Here is a 20,329-nt window from a genome sequence, read left to right as displayed (position 1 = left end):
AGTCCACACACAAGGATATATTGGCTTCACAATATAAAATTTTAGAAACTGGCTCAGAGAGATTGTGAGTTGCCCGAGTGCGCAAATATGGTGGCAAATATTCATTGGAAATATTGTGTCTGTTGCCACACTGCTGTGGTCTAGATACATTTTTCATACCTTCCTTTCACTTGTCTCCTACCTCTTCCCAAGGTCTCCCTCCTGCCATGCAGAAAGTCATGTATAAGGGACTTGTCCCCGAGGATAAGACGTTGAGAGAAATAAAAGTGACCAGCGGAGCCAAGATCATGGTGGTTGGCTCCACGATAAATGATGTTTTAGCTGTAAACACACCCAAAGATGCTGCCCAGCAGGATGCAAAGGCCGAAGAGAACAAGAAGGAGCCACTCTGCAGGCAGAAAGTGAGTTTGTCATGTGATTGCTAATCTTGGGAAGTTTGAGGCTTTGTCTTCTGGAGCCTTGGCTGGTTATATTCTCCCTAGAATAAGCTCCTTTTCGGACAGGGCCCATGATGGAAATTTATGGCAGCAGTTGGGTGCGGCTGGCTGTTGAGTGAAGGTGACAAGTACCTGAGATTTGCAACTTTGTCTCATCTGGCGGGTCAGTGTGTCTCAAGTCTATTTACTTTAGGATAAGATCTTTGTAAAGGCAGGCTTCAGACCAGGTATTGAAAGGAATCAGATGTGAGTTTTTCTCCTCTGTTTAGTGCCAGAAAAAAAATGCCACCAGAATTAGAATTAACCCCACATGTTGTACAAGTGCTTACATTTGTTTTTTGGTTTGTGGTTTCCCCCAAGTCAACAAGCCATTTCTGGATAGCCATTGAACTCAGCATCTTTCAGAGGTTCCTCTAAAACTAACTTTTTCAGGAAGCCAAACGAAGCTGACTAGGAACATAACTACACCAGCTTTGGGTTTTTTTTTTTCCCCTCCTGGTCCATGAATTGGGGGCCTGATTTTTTCATATTATTTTGCTCACTTTGGATGGAAGAGATCCAGCCTTGTCTTGTGCTCATTGTAGCCATGAAAATTCCTTTTGTAATTAGGAAAAGTGAGAGTATTTCACTACAGGGGGACTGTTTGGAAGAACCATTACTTGCAGTCTTACCACCCAGCAAACCCCGCTCTGTTGTCATGGAACCTCTTGGCCATGGTTAGCAGTTTTCCAGGAAAACAGATATTCTCAACCTGTTCCTGAGTAGAGTAAACCAATTTGGGGTTTTTTCATTTTTTGTTTTGTTTTGCTTGTTCAGAGTAGATCAGTTGGAACCAAAATCAGTTTTAGTGACCCTAGGCACCAAGGCATATGGCTAACAGTGTGAGAAGGATAGTGTTGTGTTATAGGCCCATAATTCTCTATGCATGTTTCCAAAACTTGACCAGAATTAGTGTGAATATTCATAGTTTGCTATAGAAATGTTAATGTGTTTGATGATAAGGTGCTGCCCTGGATCCTGTAGAGGATAATGTATAAGGTGTTCTTAAACTTTGTAGTCTTTATAAAGTTTGTAAGACTTGGGTTTTATAAAAATCTAAAACATCTGTCTGTAGGGTTTTAGGTAAGGAGTTGTGAGCCTGTATTAACATCCAAAAGGTATTTATTTGGACCTTTTCACCCTCAAATATGAGGTCAAAATGTAACCAATTGACTTTTCCATTTATCTGTTTTCGCTGCCACGTATATGAAATTGCCAAATGTGGGCAGCCAGGGTGGCGCAGCGGTTTAGTGCTGCTTTCAGCCCAGGGTGTGATCCTAGAGACCTGGGATTGAGTCCCACGTCAGGCTCCCTGCATGGAGCCTGCTTCTCTGCCTGTCTCTGCCCCTCTCTCTGTGTCTCTCATGAATAAATAATAGAGTCTTAAAAAAAAGAATTTGTCGAATGTGAGCTTGTCAGGGGTGACTGTGTGTTCCACTGATCACACCCTTGGAGCATTACATGCTTTTTATTTTTATTTATTTTAAGATTTTATGTATTTATTTGTGAGAGACACACAGAGAGGCAGAGACACAGGCAGAGGGAGAAGCAGACTCCCTCCAAGGAGCCAGATATGGGACTTGATCCCGGATCCCGGGATCACGCCCTAGCGGAAGGCAGACGTTCAACTGCTGAGCCACTCAGGCAGGCGTCCCCATTACATGCTTTTTAAACAAAAGCTTTGAGTTACCAATGGCAGCTTAACGGCCTTCAATTGTTTTCCACAGTACAGAGAAAATTATTTCAAAAGGTGCTTGCAAAATAGTCGAATTAAGCTGTTAATCTCTGCTGCTCTGTTTTGTAGATGGCCAGTTATGAGGCCTAATGTGGCCTAATGAGAGGGACCCATTCTCCTGGCGTCTTGTCAGCGTGTTCAGGAATCTGGGGCTGATAACGTATGGGGAGCTTCTGCTAGCAGTCTGGCAGCATTGAGCGTATCCCCCTGCCAGAAGGTTTCTGCCGTGCCAGTGAGGGCTGCAAGTGGCTCATGACCATGTGATGGTTAAATTCGGTGGAGTTGCCTCCCTTCACCCACTCACTGCTCCATGGTTTCGGCCTTACCAAATAGTGACCTAGAAAGCCACAGGTGGAGAGGAGACAAGCTCAGGCATTTGGGCTGCTCAAGAACTGTTTTAGGGAGCTGTGAGCCTATTGACAAACCTTAACAGGGCTGCCTCAACACCCCCCCGGGAGGACAGAGTCAGAGGCTTGTTAACCTCAAGCCTCTGTTAACTGCCCATAACTGCAGGGTAATGGGCATTTTACTTGAAAATATTGTCTCTCCTGGCTTTCTGTTTAGCTGAGGTTGAGGGTGAGGCTGACTTCTGCAGTAGTCTGAGTTTCCATATGTTGAGGAAATGCCCCTTGTAGGCAATTAGGCTGACTACCAGCATTGTGATAAGTTTCTCTAGGAGTTTCAGCTGACGGAAATGGCTGTCATTTTGTACCTACCAGGAGGACAACACCCTTTGTGGTTCACTTTAGCCTAATGCTTATGCCTTTCAGTGGCCTTTTTTTTTTTTTTTTTTTTGTCAGAGGAGAGGATAGAGTTTATTTGAATGAGTAATCTGGAAACCTCAGTTGCTCTAGAACTTTGATGTCTAAAATGGCAGCCACATAAAGCTTCTTAAAATTCAGTAAAATTGGGAGTTTAGTTCCTCAGTCATCCTAGCCACATTGCAAGAGCTTTGCAGACACAAGTGTCTCCTGGCTGCTGTTTCAGATGGCACAGATGTAGGACATTTCTATCATCAGAGACCTTGCTGCCCGACAGCACTGCTCTTTAATGTCAGAGAACCCATAATCTGTACCCATTAAAAGCTTTTGAACCAAAACACAAAGGCTTTCTTCCTCTTTTTCGGAAAGGTAGTAACATGACTAAGATGCCGTCAATTGATTGATGATTTTTTTCTGACTTACGTTATAGCAACACAGGAAAGTGTTGGATAAAGGAAAACCCGAAGATGTGATGCCATCTGTTAAGGGTGCCCAGGTAAGGTGGACTCCTTCATGAGCATTCTGAAAACGAATCAGTCCTCACTTGTGCCTTTCTGAGGTTCCTGTGATCATGTCCCCATGTCCTGTGCCTTGTCCTTCCTTGTCTTTGTTTCCGGTCTCTGTCTGTCACTGTGTTCTTTTGCCTCCAGGAACGCCTGCCGACGGTACCCTTATCTGGCATGTACAATAAGTCCGGAGGCAAAGTGAGGCTCACCTTCAAGCTAGAACAAGACCAGCTGTGGATCGGCACTAAAGGTAGGTTCCTGCCCTCCGTCCCTTCCTGGCTTGCTGCCTCGGGCACCCAGCAGCACTTGGTCTTGGGTGCAACTGTGCTTCACCTGAAATCTCTCTTCACTGTGCTTTGCGTGCTCTTGGCTTTCTGTCTTTGCTTCTAGATGGCTCACCTTCTGTTTGGACCCTTTTCCCTCATTCTTTTCAGTCTTCTGTCAGGGCCGATCCATCAACAGTGGCTCTTCACTCTGTACCCAAAACCAGAGGTCCCAGAGATTTTTGGATTTCTGCACGTTCTGTAAAAACCAAGAAATTTCACTTGATCTGATGTGGGGGTTTTGGGGCTTCTCTTGAAAACAAAACAAAACAAAAGGTCTAGCTATTCTGGATCTGCATTCTCACCTGGCAGCGATCAGCTGGAGCCAAGTAGTAGGTTCAGATGAGCCATGCCACAGTGCTTCCTGTCCGTGTACTCTGTATGGAATCAGCTTTGTTCACGTCCTGTCACCTGCCTGACCCCTGGAGGTCAGAGTCTGTCCCCGTGCTAGGTATGTTTTCCTCGTACTGAGGACCTGCCCCTTCTTCCCTCCCTGTTTGTGCTCTGCCTGCCTCTACCTCCCTCTGCCTGTGCCTAGTGGGACGGGCTTGCTGCTTGCTGTTGGCTGGGAACTGTTTCTGACTATCCTCCCCCACTGTTCCCCCAGACGGTTCAAAGTCTTGTCAGTTACACTCCAAAATTATCTGTGTCCCTTTTTTTTGCCACTCTGTTGTGCCAGTTCAGACTCTTTGCAATCTTAAACTTGGTTTGTTAAAGCAAGTTAACCTATTTCCCTGCCCTGTGTTCTGTTCTGTCCTCCCTGTCTTCCTCCCTGGTTACCCTGCTCAAAAACTTTTGGCTCTTCCAGGCCAAGTTCAAATGCCTAAACGCAGCATCCAGTGTTGTCAAATTTTGGACCTGGCCTTCTGCCCCGCTTGCCCCATTTACATGCTCTGGGCTTCAGCTGCATCAGCCTGCAGTTTTCACCGTGCTCTGCACGGCCCAGCATCTTTGCTCCTACTAGGCCCTTGCCTGGAATGCTTTCTTCCCATTCCTTGTTGTTGAGAGATTCCCCCAAAGCCCTACTTAAATGTCCTCTCCTAATGAAGCCGTCCCCAACTCCTCTCCCACCTTCCAAATGAAGTCCTCCTGCTTCTGTTCATAGAGTGTTCCATTTACATCCCCAGAGCACTCATTCCTCCCTAACTTGTTTGTCCGGAGGGAACCAAACATGCCTAATTCACCTGATTCTTGTCAGCTCTGTAGGTGTTCAGTGTTAGAGGTAAACGCTAAAGAGAAGTTTAGGGGGTCCCGTCACATGAGGTTAGCTGGTTCTAGGGACAGACCATCCTGTAGGACTCTGCTTCAAGCGGGACTTCAAGTTTTCTGAAAGGGAATCAGTGGCACTATGGGATGTGAAGTGTTTTTATCATTCCAAATGCCGACCCAGGCATTCTCGTTTGTCGCTCTAGGCTGGTTCTTAAAGTGAACAAAGACCGAAGTGCCAAAAGCGCAGGAGTCTTCTCATGATTTTGTGATAACTTGCTGTGTGTCCTTCATTTCACCCTCGCTTCTAACTTCGTGGTTAGAGCAAGTGTTGCAGAGCACGTGAGGGCTTCCCTCCGTGTTCCAGTGGGCCTTCGAATCCTTCCCCGGGTACATGCTCTGTTCCCCTCACCCTGAGCTGCCCTGCTGCTCTCAGACCCCTCCTCGTCCATGACTTTGTAGGTGATTGGGCTTAGTTCTCCGTTGTCTCGCTGACTTCCCCATTGCCTGCCTCTTCCTTGACCTCCACTTTCTCTCCCAGGCGGTCTAATGGAAGGCAGCTGCTAGGGCTGGTACAGGGAGTCACCTGTGGGCTGGGAGGATGGGGGCCAGTGGCGGAGGCCTGCAGGGGAGGCCGGATGAGGATTACGCCTGTAAGTGCTCTTTGGTTCCTCAGGAAATGTTGCCCTGTTAGGAGGTTGTGTAGGAAGCCCAACCTCACCGCAGGCCTGAACCAGAACCTCCCGTACCAGTGGTGGAGGTTTTCTCTCCCTTGGCAAGAAGGCACTCGAAAGAACCTTGACATGTTGGAGTTTCCAAGCTTTTGAAAGCCTCCTTTCTCACCAGGAGCATGGCTTAGGACTACTGTGTTCACAGGCAACAAGGCTGAGGTTTGCACTCGAACAGATCACTGGACCAGCATAATGTCAGGCAGTGTTCTCACTGGCCCAGGAGTCTTGGCATCTGAGTGTCAGAAGCACCCTCCCAGCAGGACAGCTTGTTCTGGGAGTTGGCCGCCAGCCACCGGCTTCATCTTTCCACTGGCAAGAAGCTGCTGTGAAGTGACCATCCCAGCAGCTGGTTGGCCTCTTTCTTGGGGTGGGGGCAGGGGTGGGGAGGGCACTTTACCCAGTGACACTCAGGGGTTCCTCCTTGCAGCTTAGACTCTCGGTGGTGGCTTGTGGAGGAGGTAGTCCTCACAGCCTCAAGCTCCCAAGCTAATAGAATCAGCCTTAGGCAGGAAACGCAGATGGGAGGAGCCACCGGGGGAGCCCGTGCCCTGTGCATAGTGGGGCTGTCCAGCTTGATCCAGCTCATTGCTGTCACTCAGGAATGTGGGCCCAGGATGGGGTTTTTAAGAGAAGCCAGAAATTTATATTTTTGAGTGGAATCTCTGGACATTTCAAGGTGGCCAGTGTTTTAAACAGTTTTGATCTTAAAAACAGCTGCTGGTCAGGTCCTGCCTGTGGGTCACTGTTTTAGAGCCACTGAAAGTCACAACCTGAATGGACATCTTCATGTCCGTTCTCCCCACTACCCGTTTTTCAGACACCAAGGCCCATGGGCTAGAAGTCAAACGTCTCCAGTCACCAGCTAGGCTAGAACCCAGACCTCTGAATTCCAGGTCCATTTTGTCAACTCCTCCATTGGCAGATTCTCCCTCTTCCAGATTTTTCTCTGCAGAGGCTGTAATGGGTTTTTCTCTGACTTGATTTAACTTGGCTGAGAACTTCCCCCATCCCTGCTGTGTCTGCTGTTCCTGGGGGGTGGGTTCTTGTAGCACAGGTACTGCGCCTCCCCTTCTGCCTCCTGCCCCACGCTGTGGGACTGGGCTTACTTCCTACGGTCTCTTCTCACTCCTGCCATCCTTCACTGCCACCTCTCTCTTACCTGCCATCCTTAAACTTGCTGCAAAATGTCTTCTGCTCCCCTCCACCCATGATAAGTGGTACCTTGAGGTACAATGAAAGGTTGTAAATGTTTAAGAGCACTTTCTCAGGTGTGTGTTTATGGAGGGTGGGGAACTGGGAGAGGGAATGGGGCGAGGGGTGGGAGGGCAAGTGAGGAGGAGGATGGGATAGAGACTAGTCTGAAAGCCCTAAGCACTCCCTGCCCCTGCGAGCCACGGGGGCATGCTGTTGCCTTTGTTCTTGGTCCTCTTGACTGTCCCTCCCCCAGGCGCCAATGACCTTAGTCAACGTGGGGCTCGGGCAAGAAGGCTGCAGTGGAAATCCTTGGGTATTTATAAATTGCCAGACTTTTAAAAATACCACCAGGAAGGTGCTCACTGTGCTCCCAGAGACCTTTAATATATGCCCTGGGCAAGTCTTGTTCCCTATTTGCTCCCAAGAAGTTCCCAACAGCCAGGCAAAGCTCTGGGTACACTGGTCAGAAGACCCCGTCCCGTCGTCCTTAGAGCACGTGGGAGACTTGCGATTACAGTAGATCCCCAGAGCCACCAGCCCTGATGAGGGACTGCAGAGTCACAGGAGTGGACAGGAGGGCCTTTGAGTAATCACTGTAATCCCTCTCAACTAGAGCGGACTGAGAAATTGCCCATGGGCTCCATTAAAAATGTGGTCAGTGAACCTATCGAAGGACATGAAGACTACCACATGATGGTAAGTAGCCCGGCGTGGTTTAGCCTCTCACTGCACTCCTGCTTCTGCTCAGCTAGCAGGGAATGGAGTTCTGAGCTTTCTTAACTGAAGAAGTGAGCTCAATATTCAGAAGATGCAGTTTTAAGACCCTCACGTTAAAAAAAAAAAAAAAAAAAAAAAAAAAAAAAAAAAAAAGACCCTCACGTTTTCTTCATCTACTTTGAACTCAATCTGTGACCTATTCCTAAGTTTATTTTGCAACACCCACCGCTCCCCTCCCATCAGTTTAAAGGGGATATGTTTTATATCTTTACCTTCCTCTTCTATGTAATATTTTTGTCTTTAGATCAGGAAAATAAACACAAAGAGGAGGATTGGCTTGTGGGTTTTCATTTTAACTTTTGTCCTGTGTATAAAACAAAATCTCCCACTAGCCTTGGCATTTGTGAGGACACCGGGTGGTCTCCTTCCGTGGAAGTGGTACTCTTCTCAGGCAGCAGCCATCACGTGGCTGAGGACACCACGGGGAGGACGGGGTCCATGGTCATCATTTGTATGGAGGTGTACTCTAAAGAGAGCAGGCTATTCTTTCCAAGACAGAACGTTTGGAGGCACTCCCCAGGTTCGTACAGAACAAAGCCAAGAATTCAGTGAGGCAGTGCATGGAGCAGCTTAGGCAAACTCCTGTATTTTCCCAGCACTGTTAGGAGGGGACACTTTAGGAGTCCAGTTTAGTTATTTGAACCCCAAAGTCACTATGATCACTATGACAGGGACCCGACCTGAGCCAGTAGTAAGCTGGGGGGAGACAGATATTTGAGCGGCAGCCAACAGCGCTGTAGCCGTGTCGGCCCCGTTCCAGGGACAAGGAGCAGCAAGTGGCTTGACCTGTGCATCGGTATTGGAAAAATCCCCTGCAGAGGGAGGTGTTGGAAGATCCCAGGGAAAGGGGGCTGGAGTTCTGGAGGTTCTCTTCTGGGAGGATGGCAGGTCTCCTGGCTCGAGGGAAAAGTCAGACAGGTCCCCTCCCTTGCCCTGTTGGTGTGTGTCCACTCAGAGGCCCTAAAGCCAGGCCCTGGCTGGGGTTGCAGGCCCCAGGCTGCAGCAGGGCTCCTGGATGTCCTGGGAGTGGCAACGTCCAGGGGGCTGCTTGCAGGCCCTCTGGCAGCCCTTCACCCCTCGTCCTTAAAGGGTGGCAGACGGATTCATTCTGCCTACTTGGTGATTTTTCCTGTTGACAAAGTCGGCTTCTAGATGTTTTTAGCTGAGCCCCTTCACTCCCTTTTGGGTCTTTCCTATTACCTGTTTTGCCCTGTGGCATTCGCAGCCCCACTTTTCAGGCAGCCGGGGGAGTGGGGTTCCCAAAAAGTTGAGCGGACCATTTCAGACGTCCTTTAAGAAAGCAGTTTGGATGGCTAACACTTTAATACTCAGTTCAGAAGCTTATCTATCAGGTCATTTCTGGTGGAGTGGTCGTGATCGTCCCTTGTCTTTCCTCAATGCCATGAAGTGGCACCTCAACCTCTTTCTGAATGAAAGTCCTTTGCTCAATTTGCAGATGCCATTTAAGTAGCTAGATTAATGGTATCCTAGCTCACATTAGAGAGGGATGGCTGTGCTTTTCATTCTTAGAGAAACATTTAAAAATGCAGAAGAGAACAGAGTTGAACAAACCCATATATCCATCACTAAGAAATGACTTGTAAATATTTTGTGAATTGCTTTTAAACGTTTTTTTTTTTAAATAAAAGAAAATCTACCAACAGTGATTACGTCCCCATTGTCTTCCCCTCCCCCATTACCATGAGCATGATTTCTCACGTGGATCCTTCCCAGCTCTCTGCTTTTGTGTTCGTATAAGCCCATGAATGAGATACAGTACTGTTTTGTGTTTTTTCAGTTTTCGTAAATGGTATCATGGTATGTATCGTTCTGCAACTTGCTGGTTTTGGTTCAACATTGTGATCTGTCTGTATTAACTGTAGATTCAGTTCATGCCTTTGAAAAATAATCCCGCATTCATTCGAATAGGCCACGTCACTTTTAATTTTGCATTCCCTGACTGATGGATATGTAGGTTGTTTCCAGGTGGTTACCAGTCCTGACAGTGCTTCTGTGAGCACTCCGATCTGTTTCTTTGTGCATGTGTGACAGTGTTTCTAGGGCAGTGGTTCTCAAACTGGTCTCTGGATCAGGAAGGACGACATCACTGGGGAATCTTGTTAGCAATGCAGATTCTCAGGCCCAAGACCTTCCCAAATCAGAAACTCTAGGGGGTGGAGTCCAATCGGTCTGTTCTAATAAGCCTTCCAGATGGTTCTGATGCACACTCATGTTTGGGAGCCACTGCTTTAGGGTCGGCTATGCTTAACCCTCCACCACCTTTTTTGGGGGGAGCGTGGGGGGGACCAGGAGAATGCTCTCCATGTGCAGTTTCTCCCTTCCCTTAGTTAACTCACTTCTCAGCCCTCATGTTTGTCGTGCTGCTTGCTCAGTCTCCCGACCTCTGAAGTACCGCTTGGTTTTCCTTTTTCCCTTCCAGGCGTTTCAGTTGGGCCCCACGGAAGCCTCTTACTACTGGGTGTACTGGGTCCCAACTCAATATGTGGATGCAATCAAAGACACTGTGCTGGGGAAGTGGCAGTATTTTTGAAAGCACTTTCACCTCTGGCCCAGGAGACTGACCCAAAGTGAAGGACATTGCTGGGAGAGGCCTGCAGCATCCCTGGATTTCAGAGTTCTGGGACTTTGTTCAAAACAAAAAAAAAAACAAACAAAAAACCTATATCCACTCTAAGGCGATGTGGGGACTGAAGCCAGAGGTGATGTACTTTCACCATTAGCTTAATTTTAACTTAAAATCGCCGGTTCCCTTTTCTGGCAGTCAGCTTCATACCATTTTTAAAGTCAACACGGTTGAAATCAATAAATCTGAGTTCCGAACATATTGTGTGGAATACTCTTAAGTGTGTTTGAGAGTAGATCTACCAATTTTGTTTAGAAAGGAATGATCAAAAGCTTGCTGGTTTCCTTTTAATTTTTTTTAAAACAATTTCAACTGAAATATTTTCATAAATCTTTGGTTGCAAACATTTGGACTGCGTTGTGATGAGTTGGGTTTTTGTTTTTATCCTTTTCGTATAAAATTGTATGCAAAATGAGGGTGGGTTAGTAAGCCATATTTTTCTGTCCATTGATTCAGATTTAATTCTTTTCCCTTTTTTATGTTCTCACTTCCTAGATTTGAATTTTTGTTTCAAAAACCCAAAGATGTCAGTTCCTGTTTTTGTACCTCATCAAAGCTTCCTCTCCTGGCCTTTCTCCCACCATGCTGCTGCTTGAGAATGCGCGGTGGGAGAGGAAGAGCTGTTTGGTCTAGGACAGGGAGCTGTCGCGCTTGCTGTGCTGTTTGTCGAGCAGCGGAGTATCTCACAGTGACTCCTGTCTAAACGTCTTGCCCCTTGGGCCCTGGTGTCTGCTCGTATCCTGGTTGTCCAATGCCCTCACTGTTTGGCTTCAAGGCCCAACCTGGCATGGGTGTGCCTGGGCTACGCTGCCTAAAAGCCACAGTTCCCGGGCTGACAGACGCCTCTTCTAGGAGGAGCTGGATGGAAGACCGTATCTACAGCCATAGAGCCACAGGCCCAGATCTTCTTTCTTTCAAAGTTCTGAGAAATTCTTAAGCAGTCCAATGATTATTTCAATTGTGCTTCTCCATTTGGTCCTTCTGCTCATGCATTATGTTCAAGTGTCCTTCATCCCAGGTTCAGAGATGCTGCCTTTCTCAATTAAAAGACATGTTGACCTAGTGGGTCGGCCGATGTATTTAAACATCGAAAATGGGATAAATTGCTTTCGTGATTAGCTCACCCTCTTCTGGTTTTAGCCCTTACGTTCTTGGTACACGTGAGCTTCTGTTGTTTCCTTATGGCTCGATCGACTCTGACACGAGGGCGAGTCTCTTGGTGATTGATACCCTTTGTGCTCTTCGCTGTTTCTCTGCTGGCTGTCTTTGCAATTCTCCTCTCCCTGGCTGCAGACTCTCATAGTAAGGTTTGGCGAAAGATTTTCCAAACTTCACATTCTGGATTCTAGGCTGTTCCCCCTCATTCTGTGAAATGTAATTAGCATGTGTTCGCCTAAGATGACTATTTGTGAGCCAGTTAATGATGATACTCTACGCCCTTCCCTTCCAAGCTGTAGTTCAGGAATCCAGCCCGTGTAGACAGACTTTGTGCTTTTCACGGTGTAGCCCATGCCCAGTTATACCTCTGGGCAGGGAAACCTACTCTTGCTTTTGTGGGGGGCACACGTACCATATGTGAAGTGTAGCATCCAAGAAACTGCCTGTTTGTCATCCCTTGAAGAAGGAGCAGTCACTGCAGCTTTTCTGTCCTCGTTGGCCTGCAGTTCCTGGAGAAAAGGGCTTCTTTGCTACTTGTCAGAGCCTCCCTCTGCAGGACAGGCCCACAGAGGAAATGATCACGTAGCAAGCAGAGGGTCCTCTTGGTTTGAATACTGCCCTTTTTGTTGGCCAGCGCCCCTGTCCTGGAGACGTATCCTGACAATGCCACACACACCCATTTTTGTTGTCGTGAAGCCAGTGTCTCCGTCCCCAGACTGGCCTCGCAGTGCTGCTCTCTCAGAGGCCCTTCCCGCCAGTCTCCTCGTTTGCCCTGTTTGGTGGGTGCCCGTGCTGTCTGCCCTCCCTCCCTCCCAGTGAGAGCGTGTGTCCCCTTGTCTCCCTGCTCCCCAAGGGCCAAACTGCTTCTCACTCAGGCTGCTGTCATTTCTAGACAGGACCAAAGCCTGTGTGAGCCTTTTTCTTTTACGTAAAATGGTGCTTTTTCCTTACTTCAAGATACTATATATAAATAATAATGTCAATGACATCTTTTCGTACAGAGCCGTTGGAGTATTGCTTTACAGAGCTCAGTAAATTTGCTAGAACGATCTTGAGCTCTGGCTCCTGACCCTGTCTGCGTCGAGACCTTGCTGGGAGCCCTCGGGAAAGCAGAGGTGGACAGCACCAGAAGCCACTGGGAGAAGTATTTGACTTAGATCCACGTCTGGGTCACAGCAGTATTCACGGTTTTGTCACTCGGTCCCGTGAGCGGTCTCTTCCTTAACCTTGTTTATGGTCCAGAATGTACTGCCTAAATCCGTGTTAGTAAATGGAAGTCTTCATCCCCATAGGAGGCATCACAGTGTTCGTTTTTCCTCAGGAGTGTTTCTCTGCACTTCCTTCCCTGTGGAGGGGGATGGGCTCCTTCCCCGGGGTCTTGCCCTCCCTTGCCGTTGCAGGAGACATGCAGGTGGGTGGCATCAGGAGGAGCCGGTTCGAGGAGGAGCTCCTGCATGCGGGGAGCAGGCTAGGGGCTTGCCATCTCTTCTGTGCAGGGTGCTTCTCTGAGCCTCCTGAGGGCTGCTGCCTCTTCCAGGGTCTGTGCTGGCACTCCTCCTGCAGGTTTTGGCTAATAGATGTCAGGCCTTCTTCCCTCTCTGAGGCCACTTGGCAGAGTCACTACCAGGTAACCCCGGCCAGGGCCCAGGCAGATTTGCGCAGCTCTGTCTCTGTCCGTCTGGGCCTCTGAAAAGCAGACTCGTGAGTTGCTGGACTCTCTGGGATGAAGTATTTTAATTGAAGCGGGGCCTTTGGCAAGTAGCGTTGGCTCTTTTTTGGCATGGTTGAACTGAGATAAGGGAGCCCTGGTGGACACAGCGGGGGCTGGTGAGGCCTTAGTAGCCTCCTTAGCTGCTGCTCTACCTTACGGAGGGCCGAAGAGACCGACTCTGCCACTTTGCCACGTCTCAGAAAAAGTTGCCATATTTCAGCCAGAAGGGACTTGCTTTCCTGTTCCTCTTCCTAACCATGTGCCTGGAGGCGCCATCCTGGACTCTTGCACTTGGCCTTCCCGTTCTTTGCTGGGGCAGCGAAGGGGAAGGGATAGACACCGTGTGCCAGGGCCGTGTAGGGCAGGCTTTCTTTCCACCCCGTCTTCTGGGGGAGACCTTTCTCTTGCTCCTTGCTGCTCTGTTCATGCCTGTAGTCTTGGAAAAGGGTGGTCCCTTTGTCTTAAGGCTCTGTGAGGAAGTCCTCTCCAGTCAGGATTGGCACCTGTTTCCTTCCTAATAGGGCCGGGTGGCCTCTCTGAAGTTACAGGTGGTCAGGAGCCCTCCAAAGTGCAGAACATCTGGCACATCTACCTGCCAGGCTGGGTGGTTCTACTGCTTTCTAAATTTCTAAAAAAACCTCTTTCCTTTTCTTTCTTAAAGAGTTCTGCAGAATTATTTGACAATATACGTAAGTACCATGTTTCCTTGTGGTGTGCGCACTGTTCTGGTTTCTGTTTTTAAATCAAATGCCTGTTTGGGAGGAGATGAACGTATTTAGTCTATTAGATCTGCGCTGCTGGATTTTTTTTTTTTTTTTTTAAAGTGTAACCTTGACTAGCTGTCTTATTGTTTATCCTGTAAGATTAGTCTATCAATTAAAGTTTGATAATTAATTGCGTCTCCTTTTCCTTCCAATTTTTCATGCGCCTAATCCATACTGGGGATTGACCGATATTGGGGATGGGCCTGGGGCTGGTTGTTTTGTTTTGTTTTGTTTTGTTTTGTTTTGTTTTGTTTTGTTGCCAGCTGTGGTCTACTCTATTACTGTCTATTTATTTGGCTTAAAGCATATTCAAATTTGTTCCTGTGAAATATAATCGATACACTGATTTTGTTTTTTGTTTTTGTTTTTACTGTGTTAGCCAAAACAACCAACTTGTCAGACACCTCGAGTTAGGGCAGCCTTCTTTCTTCCCATGTTCTAGTGTCAGAGGGAAACTGCCTTCCTGTCCTTACACCTTCTGACTACTTGCTTCATGTGACTTTGCCTGGCCATTTGGCCTTCGAGGGCATGTTTAATAAAACACTGAGATGGAGCTACAGCTCTTGGGGCAAGCTGCAAAGACCCAGGGGTGAAGGTGGGGTAGGGGAGATCTATTTCAAAAAATAGGACAAAAACAGTCCTGGCCATGAAGAGTCATACAGTTTTTCACAACTGGTTCTGACCTGGTACCACCCACCCTTGGCATTTTTTTTTTTTTTCTCAGTATCTCAATTCTGAAATGATGCTATCAGATTCTTAAGGATCTGTTGTATAAGGGAGAGGGGTGGATGGGGACTGTGCCATGTGCTGCACATTGGCTGATGCCCACCTGGAGAATCTTAGTACAGAGGGTGCTTCTGGATTTTATCCCAGGTTTGAACGCTTAGTTATTTCAGGCACCTTCAGACTAATAGGATGATTGACTGTCCTCAGATGGAGAATGGGATAAACTCCAGCCTGAATATCTTACCGTACCTTCTGGGGAGATGTGTGGCATTCTCTCAGCAGTAGTAACTAACAGAACCCTTTCTGCAGTAGGGATCCCGCGAACAGTCATTACGGCAGGAGGCAATGACTGCTTCCTACTCTTGCTCAAGAGGTGCTCTGGTGAGCCCATCCATGCTGTGGGAAGTTGACATGCTTCCCACCCATGAGCTCTCTGCCAACACCACTTGGCTTCTTTGAACCAGGATTAACCCCTCTGGCTCTCCCTAGTTTAAGGCTCATTTTGATCTGAAGCCTTGTTAGCTTTGATCTAGAACCTTTGCTGCTGTTCACCCTATTTCATAACTCTGAATTCTCAAGTTTCTTGCTTCTGTTTTACCCCTCTCAGCCTTACCTAATTTTAATTCCTCACTGTTTCTCTTCTTTTGTTTTGGTTATTTTCAAATCTACAGAAAGTTGAAATACACTACAGTGACCACCTCATACTTTACACCAAGTCCACTAGTTGTTAAAATATTAACCACACACACTTGCTATCTTCCCCAGACACACATGCACTTTATTTTGCCAGAACGTTTGACAGACATGCAGACATCGTGACATTGAGCACTCCTCTCCTCAGAATGACACTGTCACACCTTAGGCATAACACCATTGTCTCACCCAAGAAAAATATCAGTTCAATAATAACCTGATACACAGACCAAAATATCTTCTAGAGCTAGTTTTCTCCAACTGGTTTTTAAAGATGGATTTATTTGAAAGAGAACGTGTGTGCACACACAAGCATGAGCAGAAGGGGCAGAGAGAGAGCATCTCAAGCAGACTCCCTGCTGAGTGTAGATCTCAGGACCCTGAGATCATGACCTGAGCCAAAATCAAGAGTTGTTTAACTGACCAAGCCACAAAGATGACCCTGTTTTTAAATCTTTACCCCAATCTTGTGTTTTTTTTCAATACCATTGGTAACTTTTGTTATTGCTAATCTTGTTTTTTCTCCCCCCCCCCCCCCTTAAAGTTATTTTCCTCCTATATTTCTTTCATTTTAATTTTCACTGTGAACCTCCTGATCTCTTCCTTTCATGTCCTGAGTCTCTTTTTTAATGTCCTGGCTTTTTCATGATTGGTCAGAGCTATGGTTCTGAGGAGGCACCTGGGAAATGGCACCTCACGGCCAGAATCCTCTCATCCACTGATCACTCTGCTCCCCTCCCACATCTAAGTCAAGGACTCACAGATTCCAGGGCTCCAGGACTCAGAACTCTTGATTTTCGGTGACAGTCTTGATTCACATGATGTAGGCAAAATGATTTGGCTCATGTAACCCGAAAATCCAGAGTCTCAGACTTCGCCCAATGCGGGCACTTAAGTCAGGTTGTCAGCTAACTCCGGACTCTGCTTTGCCAGGTGGAGCTCTTAATTGGCTTGTGGCCCTTGCCCTCCACAAACACACAAACATGGCAACCTTAGCATCTAAGGCATGTCCTAGTTGACGTCTATTCATCATGAGTCTGGGGCTTTCAAACACTCCAAACTGTAGAAAATGGAGCAGCTTTGGCAGGCCACCTAGCAGGGTTTGGGCTAGATGCCAAGCCAGTGCTACTTGGTAAGGGGCTTGCTCCAAACACTGCCTTCAAGCCTTGTGACTTCAGCTCCTGAAGGGGCTTACCATGTGCCAGGGGCTGGGTCAAATTATGCATGTGCGTTCTATTGCCAGCCCTTTGCCACATCCTTGTCACTCCCCACTTTATCCATTAGAGGACACGGGCACAGAGAAGCTAGTGGCTTAGGCAGGCTTGCGTGCCTGCCAGTGACTAAGGCTCCCACTGGAACCTGGTTTTGCTTCTAGTTAGTCTGTGCTCTGGATAGCACCCTGTTGTTGAGAACTGAGGAAAGAACTCGGCTACTTTTCTTTTGTATATTTCTTTCTGGGGGTTTAGCTGTATGTTTTAAGGGCACTAACTTGTGCCTGTAAGTTCTATTTTTAAACTTTGAACCCTGACATTCATCGGCTGCAATGTTAAAGATGAAAACAGTAATGCATGTACTTGCTCAAAGAACTTCTAGTGGTAGGTAATCCTCTCACTCAGTTCTCAGCTCTGGTCAGCCCTTGAAGGAGGTAAACTTCACTTTAGGCTTACACATCCCAGGTCAAGTCATTCTCACTTCAAGCCCGTAAGGCTGAGGGCTTAACTGTGGGGACATCGAAGCTGGAGGGGGCCAGCTCGCAGACACTCAGACTCCAGCCCGCGGCTCCAGTCCGGAGTTTTTCTTGAGCTCTTGCTGGTTATCTGTCATTTGCTTGGGATCCTACAAACACATCCAGCACAGTCCCCAACTGAAATTCTATCGGCCTTCCATCTGATCCGCCTCCATTCCCTGTTTCAGACAGTAACTCAGGCAGCACCCAAGCCATCTACTTGAGATCCTAGGCTCGCTGCCCTTTTCAGCTGACCAACTGCTGCCATTTTTACTCCCAGAGTATCTTTCGAGTCCATCCCTTACTATCCCAACCCCCAAATCTGCATTTTTCTCATGAGCTCTTCCAGTAACCACATACATCCCCTCAGGCCACCCTTGGCACACATACCTAGCAGTGTCTGAGGCCAAGTATATCTGACTGTGTCTCCCCTGCAGAAGATCCTGTCAGCACCTGCTGCCGACACGTTCCAGACCGAAGCCCTCCTTTGTGACCTGATCCCAGCCACAGCCGGAAGCCACGGGCAACCCCGCCCATGAGTTCATGCTGTAGCAATGTCCCAGACTGAGCAAACGGGCGTCCTAACCCCTCTCTTGGCGCACGCCACTCTCCTGCCTGCCTGGCTAGCTCCACAGAGCCTTGGGAACTCGGCTCAGTCCTCAGAAACATCAGCGCCTCTGCTACTGCTATTCCTTCCTGTTTTCATGTACTTTTTTTTTTTCTTTAATATTTTTAAAACATTTTTCAATAGGCTCTGCACCCAGTGTGGGGCTTGAACTCATGACCCTGAGATCGAAAGTCACATGCTCTATGGACTGAGCCAGCCAGGTGCCCCATTCACATACTTTTAGGTATCAGTTTTATTTTTCATTTGTTGTACAATACAATACTTATAATTTTTTTAAAGATTTATTTTAGGGAAAGCAGTGGAGGGAGCAGAGGGAGAGAGAATGTCAAGCCTACTCCCCAGTGAGCAGAGCCCAACATGGGGCACGATCTCATGACCCCGAGATCATGACCTGAGCCAAAATCCAGAGTCACTTAACTGACTGAGCCACGTAGGTGCCCTGGTACTTATAATTTAAAAAATAATGATTAACAAAAATAAGCCAGTGTATTTCTACCATTTCATGGTAATCATTACGAACATTTTGGTATGTGTTTTATAGAGATGGAATCATGCTATTTATAATGTTTTTATTTTTAAAACACTGATCTTTCCATGTCATTGTATCAAATTGTTTCTATTTAGCCAATCTCATGTGGTTAGACATCAATCTGTACGCCATCAGTATATTCTTTGTTAGGTGTATCATGAAATTTTTTAGTTTAACAACTTTCAAACCACACAGTGGAAAGAATATGCACACACATGCCTGTCCCCTGGCTGCCAGTTAACATTGTGCAGTTTCGGGATCCCTGGGTGGCGCAGCGGTTTGGCGCCTGCCTTTGGCCCAGGGCGCGATCCTGGAGACCCGGGATCGAATCCCACGTCGGGCTCCCGGTGCATGGAGCCTGCTTCTCCCTCTGCCTGTGTCTCTGCCTCATTCACCCTCTCTCTCTGTGACTATCACAAATAAAAATTTAAAAAAAATTTACAAAAAAAAAAAAAAATTGTGCAGTTTCACTTTTTTTTTTTTCCTGAACCATCTGAAAGTTAGCCAGAGACCTCTTGATGCTTTACTCAAGTGTTATTAATAAGTCTCTAACCCCTGAGAATAAGGTCTGGTACATAATGCTGATATTAGACCTGAAAAATCAAACGTATGTCACCTACATACAGTCGTTTTCAAATCATTCTTTTTCCCCAGTCCTTCCACATTCCATAAAATTTGCCATATCTCTGGTCCCTTTTAATTTAGAATAGTTACCCAGTCCTTTTTTCTCCATGATACCTTCTAGATTCATTTTCTCATGATCAGATTCAGGTCAAATGATTCCAGCCAAGCCCAGAGGTGACATCCCTCTTGGTTCTTCAGATAAGGAGCTGCGGTGCTTGTTGCACGACTGCCGATGCTGAGTAGGGTATATCACACAGACTGACGGTCTCACCTACAACACGGGGAGCTGAGAGTGTAGCTGTGTGCTCAGGCCCTGCTTGCTGAAGCATGCCCTGTGATCGGCGTGTAATGGTTTCACTGGCTGAATGAGTGCGCTTACTGTTTGGGGGTCACAGAAGAGTGGAAAGTGAAGGCAGACCTGGAGCCGGGACAGCAAGCAGGTCGTGACTGGCCTCACGACCCTGCCACCAAGGGAACAGCCTACAGCAGATGCACAGATCCTCAAAGGCATTTGTAGGCAGCCATTAAAACCAAGTGCAAACAAAATAAAAAATAAATAAAACCAAGTGCACACAGGGGCACCTGGGTGGGTCAGCCTGTTAAACATTATGTCTAACGTTGGCTCAGGTCATGTTTCCGGGGTCCTGGGATTGAGGCCTGAGTCGGGCTCCGTGCTCAGAGAGGAGTCTGCTTCTCCCTATGCCTCCCCCTGACCCCACCATGCTCTCTCAAATCTCTAAAACACATGCACACAATCTCATTTATTGTTTTATTTTTTTTTAATTTTTTTTTTAAATTTATTTATGATAGTCACAGAGAGAGAGAGAGAGAGAGAGAGAGAGAGAGAGGCAGAGACACAGGCAGAGGGAGAAGCAGGCTCCATGCACTGGGAGCCTGATGTGGTTTTCGATCCCGGGTCTCCAGGATTGCGCCCTGGGCCAAAGGCAGGCGCCAAACCGCTGCGCCACCCAGGGATCCCTCATTTATTGTTTTAATTCACACATCCTTTGGAATGCTACATTTGGCCAGTTCACTGCCTACCTGTGGTGGCACAGGAGTCTGTCAGAATTTTCCAGCAAGTTCTTAGAGTAGAAAGATCTTTGCTGTTGCTTAATACTCAGATCCTAAAATAGCATTACCAGCAAATTATCCATATGTACTCAGTAATTTTTTCCCCCTTATTCTAGCTCGAGACTTCCCAGAGTTACAAGGGATGTGCACGGTATTTCACTGCAGATGAATGGTTAAGACGATAGCAAAGCAGTCACTCAGTGCCAGCACTGCTGAACTTCACCTTAGGCACAAACAACCACAGATGTTTTCTGGCAAAATGTGCAGCTGCCAAAGGGTTGAAATAACTACAGCAGCTTATCCCAGATGTTAAACTGCTTCATCCCAATCAAAGGAGCCATCATAG

The 20,329-nt window shown here is 47.3% G+C and overlaps 1 protein-coding gene across 6 annotated transcripts in view; it reads left to right on the top strand.

Annotated features, from left to right (window-relative positions):
- The window catches only part of UBFD1 (ubiquitin family domain containing 1), a 33,340-nt gene that overhangs the window by 1,753 nt on the left and 11,258 nt on the right, over positions 1 to 20,329 (top strand). For 2 of the 6 annotated variants that reach the window (XM_038540038.1, XM_038540040.1), the window contains exons 3-6: positions 193 to 401; positions 3,403 to 3,468; positions 3,623 to 3,728; positions 7,546 to 7,628. In XM_038540038.1, the coding sequence (XP_038395966.1) occupies positions 193 to 401; positions 3,403 to 3,468; positions 3,623 to 3,728; positions 7,546 to 7,628 (464 nt within the window). Of the gene's footprint in view, positions 1 to 192; positions 402 to 3,402; positions 3,469 to 3,622; positions 3,729 to 7,545; positions 7,629 to 10,149; positions 10,700 to 10,848; positions 14,123 to 17,568; positions 17,950 to 20,329 lie in introns of those variants that run through there. The other 4 variants (XM_038540037.1, XM_038540039.1, XM_038540041.1 and 1 more) reach the window with 4 other exon arrangements.

This window comes from Canis lupus, chromosome 6 (assembly GCF_011100685.1).
Source record: "Canis lupus familiaris isolate Mischka breed German Shepherd chromosome 6, alternate assembly UU_Cfam_GSD_1.0, whole genome shotgun sequence".
Lineage (NCBI taxonomy): Eukaryota > Metazoa > Chordata > Mammalia > Carnivora > Canidae > Canis > Canis lupus.
The sequence above is the reverse complement of the archived record's forward strand: the minus strand, read 5'-3'. Positions and strand labels throughout refer to the sequence as shown.